This window comes from Mus caroli, chromosome 10 (assembly GCF_900094665.2).
Source record: "Mus caroli chromosome 10, CAROLI_EIJ_v1.1, whole genome shotgun sequence".
Classification (NCBI taxonomy): Eukaryota; Metazoa; Chordata; class Mammalia; order Rodentia; family Muridae; genus Mus; species Mus caroli.
The window spans coordinates 57,079,977-57,088,000 of NC_034579.1; the positions used below are offsets into that span (position 1 = coordinate 57,079,977).

The window sequence follows — 8,024 nt, forward strand, 5'->3', positions numbered from 1 at the left end:
AAAAAAAAAAAAAAAAAAAAAACACCAACCAAAGGCGTTAGATCCCATAGAACTTAAAAGCAGATGTAAGGGGGCTGGAGAGATGGCTTAGCGGTTAAGAACACTGACAGCTCTTCCAAAGGTCCTGAGTTCAAATTCCAGCAAATACAAGGTAGCTCACAACTATCTGTAATGATATCTGATATCCTCTTCTAGGGTGTCTGAAGAGAGCTATGGTGTACTCAAATATAATAAATAAATACGTGTGAGGGAGCGGGGCTGGAATGGGCTGGAAAAAAATTAAAAAACAAAACAAAACAGTTGTAAGGCACCATGTACATGTTGGAATTGAACTTGGATTCTCTGGAAGGACTTTTAACTGCTGAGCCATCTCTGCAGCTCCCTGTTCTGTTTTTGTTTTTGTTTTGTTTTGTTTGTTTGTTTTTGCGACAGGAACAGGTTCTCATGAACCTCAGGTTGATCCTAATCCTTCTACCTGGCTAAGAATGAGGAGAACCCGACCCGGCTGCCTCACAGGTAGGCACTACCATGCACACTTCACTGCTGAGGGAAGCCACACCTCTGTCGCCCTACCTGAAACGGAGACATAACTAAGCACAAAGAGCTGTGCTGTGTGTAATGTGTGTAATGCTGCCACAGACATAACAGCTCTGAGGAACGATCGCAGACGCTTTAGCATCCTACATTACAGGTTTGTCTCTCCCAGTACTTCCTCAGGGGTAACATGCTAAGGCACACAGAGACAGAGGTAGGATCTCTCCGAACTCAGCCTGGTCTATACTGTCTATAGACCACGGTATAGGCTAGCAAGAGCTACACAGTGAGCCTCTGTCTCATATAAATAAAGTCTCTAACTTGGAGATATTTCCAAGAAAAAAGGTTCTTAGTGGTGCACCTGTGATAAAGGCCTATAAAACATATCCCATCCCGGAGTTCTGAAAGTTCGGGCTGATGTGATTCTGTCTGTTCCAATCTTTATCCTCAAGGGAAGGGAGCCTAGTGATGGTATTTTTCACAGCCTACTTCACATGCTGCACAGGGCTTGGTGCAGTCTAAACCATATCTAGCAAATAAGACTGGCCAAGCAAACAGCAGTGTACAGGGTACGTGTCCCATTTATAGCTCAGTCTTTTTTCTTTGATACCATCATTTTGATATAGCGCTACAGGAACACACTTTTTGTATTCCAGTCTAAGCATGCCTAATGAAGCAATAGAGTATGAATGTCACTTAAAATGTGGGTTCTGGTAGGGGGGTGTGGACCAGTCCTGTAAGAGCAGCACTTGGGGTGCTGATGCAGGAAGCTCAGGAGTTTGAGGTCATTCTCCTTCTTAGTTACAGTGAGTTCAAGACCAGCCTGGGTTACATCAGAACCTGCCTCAAACCCACAACAACAATAACTGAGTATGGCATAGGCAGAATCCCATATTCTACTCTTTATTCTGGGTGAGTCATTTAATTTTGGGGGGTACTCTATAAATTAGGACAGTAACAATGGCTAAAGGAGTTATTACCTATAAAGACTGTCTGTAGGTTCTCTAAATACTGTTTATGAACTAAAGCGCTGCTGACATCTAAGACTCTGTCTCGTAGGCAGAACTGGTACCACCTTACTCACTGTTCCTGAGCTGGAGACAGGAGGATCACGAGTTTGAGACCAATTCTGGCTACACAGTGAAACCTGTCTCAAACAAAAACAAGTAGCATATCATTAGTGGGTTTTAAAGCCAGTAACAGCAACAGTGATAATTCACAGAAAAATACTGTGCATTGATAATGTCTTTCCTGGAGAAGAAGAGGAGAGGCAGATGGTAACTGGCACGTTTGCCATCTTGAGGACTGTGACCCCTGAAGTGAGAATTTCCATCTAAGTTCTGCAGAGCCTCTGAAACTGGTCAGCCCTTCCTGAACTGCACCCCGTGGGGAGATTGGAAGCTGCAGTGGGTCTAGCCCAGCCCACTATGTGCTTCTTATACAGAGATGCATATGCTGCATTTCAGACATGGGTGAACATCATCAGGAAAAACATGGCCCTGAACAGGCTCCCTGATACAGGGCTCTCGGAACACAGTAATCACAACAGCAGCATAAAGGTGACCTTACAAAAAAGCAAACTCTCAGGCCCAGCCCCAGAACTGCTGAAGAAGAGCCTGAAGCCAGGTCTGCTACAGTTTGGGGCTTGGTTTAAGACAGTCTTGGTGATGGCACAGCTAGTCTTGAACTCCTCCTCCAAGTTGCTGGGATTACAGGAGCCTCCATGGCCTATTGAGGTTTAACAAACCTTTTGAGTGCGTCTGATATCACACCACCGCCACAAAGATTTCAGATGTGTTGTGCAGGTAGCTTGTTTCCCTCAAAGCACTGCTGTCCTTAATGAAAACAAAGTAAAATCTGTAATCTAAGTACAAAAATGAGCTGGAGATGGCTCAGTGGTTACCAGTACTGGCCGTTCTTGTAGAGGATCTGGCTGGGTTTAGTTCCCAGCACCCAAGCAGTGGTTTCAAAACTGTAACCAGTTCCAAGAAATCTGATTGGCTCGGGACATGCTGAGTTGCCTAGGCTGGCTGGACCCCGAGCTCCACCGTCCCTGTCTCTGACTCAGCACCGGCATTCCAAGTATGCACCACCTCACCCAGCTCCTTGCTATGGCTCCTGGGGGTCAAATTCAGGTCTTCATGCTCGCAAGGCAAACACGTTATAAAGGGAGCCACCTCCACAGCCCACCAATTCTTGACTAGTTTTTATCCAAATTTACATTTTTATCTGCAAGTAACACACCTCTTTCATGTACTGACTGTACAGGGCTTCCGATGACTCCAGGTAGGTCCTCGCGGTTTCGATCTCTTCCCTTTCAGACCACAGGATGCCCAGGTTATTCTGGGGATCAGAGAAAGGGAACACGGTAACTGGACGCATCCAGTGAGGGTGAGTCACAGTCTCAGTCAGTGTTTGTTAATGGCAGGCTTGGCCCTCTTTGTTTTCACCATGTTGCTTCCTGCCCGTGAGCTGTCCCGCTGTCATGTTACTACAGCCACAGTCCATGTGGCCAAGCTAACCTGGACTAAACCTGAAACAGACCATTCCTCCCTTTCAGTACTTTCAAAAGTATTGTAACTAGCTATGACTTATGTACAGGGATACTGCTGATAAACCTTATCAGGTAGGGTGAGTGTGTGTGTGTGTGTGTGTGTGTGTGTGTGTACGTGCATCTTTTAGGTTTGTTGATTTTGAAGCAGGGTTTTACCACATAGCCCTGCCTGTTCTGAATCTTCCTGTACAGACCAAGCTGGTCTGGAACTCAGAGCTCTACCTGCCTCAGTTTCCCGGGTGCTGTGATTAAAGGATGTTCCACTTGCCCGGGCTCTATGCATCTTAAGCATAGCATTCACCTTATACTTACTTTTCTTGTTTGTTGAACTGAGCTCTCAGGTACACCATTACCTCATATGCAAACAATGCTACTTAGTTATTTTTAAGTTTTAGTTATTATGTTAGTGTATGGGTATTTTGCCTACATGTGTGTCTGTGGAACACATGTGTGCAGTACCTGTGGAGGCCAAAGAGAGTATGGGATCTGCTGGAATTACAGATGGCTGTGAGCCTTCATACAGGTGCTGGAATCCAAGCCTTAACCTTTGGAAGAGCAGCCAATGCTCTGACCCACTGAGCCATCTCTCCAGCCCACCATGAGATACTCTTACTTTAGGTGCACCAAGATGTCAAGCATGCATTTTTAAATCAATAAAATACAGTATACACTGCAGATACCCTTTCAAAAAGCTGCATGTTAATATCCATCCATATTGTGCGTACGTACATATGTGTGTTTATACTGAGGTGTGTATATGGAGGATTGCAAATGGAGGCCATTCTCTCCTTTTAACATGCGGGTCCTAGAAATGAAACTCAAGTTGCCAGGGCAAGCGAAGAGTGCCTTTACCCCAGGCCACCTCTCTAAGACCTCAAAAGGTTTCAAACTTCTTTAAAAAACAAAACAAAACTTGATTTTTCTGTCGCTGTTCCAAAGTACCCTGACAAAAGTCAACTTTTAAAATAAGGATTTATTTGCTCTCAGTTTGGAGACTGTTGTGTTGTGGAAGGAGCACAGTGTGGCCGGGGTCACTGAATCCACACTCAGTAGAGGGAAATGTCGGCACTTGCTGGCTTTATCCAAGGGAGGCAGCCACTCACATTCACAGTTTAATCTCTTTGGAAACACCCTCCCAGATGACAAGGGGCATCTCTTGGTTGATTCCAAATCCAGTCAACACAGGGTTAAAGCTTAATTTAGGAATCAATGAAGAGGGTTACTTTATTCTTTTTCCTTTTGGTTTTCTGAAACAAGATTTTTTTTTTTTCCCCTGTGTAGCCCTGGTTGTTCTGAAACTCACTCTGTAGACCAGTCTGGCCTCAAACTCAGAAATCCTCCTGTCTCAAGTTCTGGGACTAAAGGTGTGCACCACCATCACACTGAAGTGTTGCTTGAACTGAACCTCTTACTAATGTCTTTAGCTCACAAACGAACATGTAAAATATCCCTATTTGTGCCGCCTACTGGAGCTGTGAGCAAAAGGAACAGGTAGTGCCTGTTATTATTTGGCTTTTAATTTTGAGCCACCATAAAAGAACATGGCATACCATTTTCTTCTAAGTTTTGAGACTTTCCTGAAAGGCTTACCTACCCAACAATCAATCTTAGTAAATATTCCCTGGTACACATATCTGGACTGGAGGATGAAACCGTCTATAACCCTAAGAAAGTAACCTGGCACAACAGAGTCTGACATTACTTGTCTTTTTTTTCTCCAAAGTGTGGAGATGAAACCTGGAGCGCTAGGTAAATGCTGTACCACTGAGCTACACCCAAGAGCCTGGAAAGTCGCACTTGCTGCTTATAAAAATGTAAAGGATGGAAGGTGAGATCAATTTGGGCCAGATAGAGTTAGTCCAAACAAGAGTTCCTATAACCTCAGCAGGGAGGCTGAGGTGGGGGGGGATCATGGGTTAAAGGCAGCCTGGGCTACAAAGACTCTGTCTGAAAGGAAAAGGGGGAGGGGGTCCTAGCACTCAGGAGGTGAAGACAGTTGAAGTTAAGCATTGCAGACACAAATGCATGTCTAAACACAAATAAAAGGTAAAAAGTTATTAAAAGGTTGTTGAGACAGTTTAAGGAAAAGGTAGGAATTCCTTGCTGAGCAAACAAGATGAATGTGGTAAAGAATAGTTTTAAGATTTTGGCCAGCCGGGCGTGGTGGCGCACGCCTTTAATCCCAGCACTCGGGAGGCAGAGGCAGGCGGATTTCTGAGTTCGAGGCCAGCCTGGTCTACAGAGTGAGTTCCAGGACAGCCAGGGCTACACAGAGAAACCCTGTCTCGAAAAAAACAAACAAACAAAAAAAAAAAAAAAAAGATTTTGGCCATTAACAACAACACTTAAGATCGGATCATTCTTGCGATCCCTTGTCGCGTTCATTCCATTCGAATCCCGTTGCATTATTTCTTCACAGAATGAAACTAAGCTTGTCATTGGGTTGGGAGGCGCTGATTCGGACGCTTAGGTTTTCTGCCCAGGACTACGGAAAGTAGCAAGTGAGGCTGGAGTAGGCGGCGAGAATTCAGAGGGAGTTGGCAGGCAGATGGAGGGTAGGTGTTATGACAAATTAAAAGGGACTAAACTTCGCTATGAACCCCAGGCTAGCCAAGAACCCAAAGCAATCCTCCTGCCGCAACCTTCCTAGTACTGGGATTTCAGGCCGGGTGTTGTGCGATGCTGGGGACTGAACCAACTGAGAGACGTGCGCAGCCAGGAGGAGCGTTTTGGATGCAGAAATCCCGCCTCAGCATCTCACCTGCGCCTGGATGTAGAGAGACACACAGCCGAGCGACAGGCGGTAGGGGCGCAGCAGCGACAGGCACCTGACCAGATGCTCCTCGCCGGCAGACAGTTCCTCCGTGTCGATGTGGTTCACGCCAAGGTGGAACTCGACCACCGCGAGGCGCAGCACCCGCTGCGCTCCGGGGCCCTCCGCCTCCCGGGGCTCACCCGCGCCCAAGGCCTGGTCGCCGGGCCCATCGTCAGCAGCCGGCTCGTCCTCGTCCTCGGGCGCTGGGCCCAGCAGCGCGCGCACCTCCTCCAATAGCGCGCGCGCGCCGTACTTGGACTTGTACGGCTCCTTCTCCGGGTTCTTGTGCAGCTCCACCCGCGACAGGGCCAGCGCTGCCTGGAACTTCTCACGGATCTCTGGCCCAGGAGCGTTCGCCATCGCAGCCTGCGCTGACCGCCTCCTCCCCGCCCGTGGACCGTCAGTCACTGGAGGCCTCCGCGTTGCGACACTTCACTTACGACGTGTCGTGACTGTGGAGCGCCGACCAATGAAGTCGGTAGAGGGGAGCGCTAGACGCTCGGCAGCAGCCAATGGGAGGGCGTTCTGGTCGCCACAACAGCCGTCGTCAGGGAAACGAAGCTGTCAGGGAATACAGAGCTTTCCGCTGCCACCCTTGAGCAGTATGGCTTCTCCTGCTTCATCCCAAAATGTAGTTTATACAAAAATGTTCAGAATCAGAATGATTCTTAGGGGTAAGATACTTGCTATCGTAGAGTCAATCCCTAGCTTAAATGAAATTCAGGATATTGTTAACACCAACATCTTTCGATAAATGCTTAAGTTGATAGGCAGGAATCTTTCACCATTAATGTATTAGTTTATCACAGTTAAAAATTATAGTTGTAGGAAACGTGTACCCCGGTCTAATTCAGATCCTCAGGCTCAGCCTCCGCAGCCTTTACTTACTAGAGCCACCTCACACCAACACCGCGCCCTGCCCCTGAAAATTCTATAAAGGTGAGCTAGGCATGGTGCCAATTATCTGCAGGCTGATACAGGGGCCAGTGTTGATATGTATTATAATGCTAAATTCTGTAGCCTATGATTGAATTCTCATGCTTACCAGCTTTTGTTGTACAAACTTTATTCCTTAATTTAAAACTTAATTCGGGGGCTGGTGAGATGGCTCAGTGGGTAAGAGCACCCGACTGCTCTTCCGAAGGTCCAGAGTTCAAATCCCAGCAACCACATGGTGGCTCACAACCATCCGCAACAAGATCTGGCGCCCTCTTCTGGAGTGTCTGAAGACAGCTACAGTGTACTTANANANAANAAANAAANCTTTAAAAAAAAAAAAAAAAACTTAATTCGGTTAAATAAAAATGGCTACAGCTGCAGGGCGTGGTGGGGCAAGCCTTTAATCCCAGCATTTGGGAGGCAGATATTTGAGTTCGAGGCCAGCCTGGTCTACAAAGTGAGTTCCAGGACAGCCAGGGCTATACAGAGAAACCCTGTCTCGAAAAAACAAAAACAAACAAAAAAGGCTACAGCTAATAACTGCAGGGATCAGAGGTAGGAGGTAGGTGGGTTTCCTTGTTGAGCATTGGAGAGGGGTAGAACAAGAGGGACAGGAGAGATGGACCATGAGCACAGGGCAGGAGAAACAGCAATTACTTGGGGGAACACTGCTGGGAAAGAAGCCAGGCCAGCAGTTGGAAAAGTAGAGATTATCCCCCAGTAACTGTCAAAGCCATAGTGTGAATCTCACTTATTTGTAAGCCGGTCAGGGATAAGCTCAGAATTGGTTGTCTACATAGTTCCAAGACAGCCAGAGCTACACAGTGAGATCTGTCCTGAAAAGTTTATTAAATGTAAAATTATTTTTTTTAAGTCTTAAAATGTATGTATGTACACACAGAAGGTAAACATAGAATGTTAGGGAAAGAGAGCAATTCACAAAACATGAATGGATAATTCAAGAAATTTACTTGTATAAAATTGCCCACGGAAGGGCTGGAGGGATGGCTCAGTGGCTAAGAGCACTGACTGCTCTTCCAGAGGTCCTGAGTTCAATCCCCAGCAACCACATGGTGGCTTGCAACCATCTGCAATGGGATCCGATGCCCTCTTCTGGTGTGTCTGAAGACAGTGACGGTATGTTAACATAGGATTGCTTTTATTTTTATGACAATTTAGCCA

At 46.5% G+C, this 8,024-nt stretch overlaps 1 protein-coding gene across 1 annotated transcript in view; it reads right to left on the reverse strand.

The window, feature by feature from the left end:
- The window catches only part of Kif1bp (KIF1 binding protein), a 21,840-nt gene extending 15,497 nt beyond the window's left edge, over window positions 1-6,343 (reverse strand). Inside the window, exons 1-2 of the mRNA XM_021174045.1 lie at window positions 5,850-6,343; window positions 2,779-2,877 (exon numbers count right to left, since the gene is read on the reverse strand). Of these exons, the coding sequence (XP_021029704.1) occupies window positions 2,779-2,877; window positions 5,850-6,263 (513 nt within the window). The 5' untranslated portion in view covers window positions 6,264-6,343. The remainder of the gene's footprint in view (window positions 1-2,778; window positions 2,878-5,849) is intronic.
- Window positions 6,344-8,024: the final 1,681 nt, after the last annotated feature.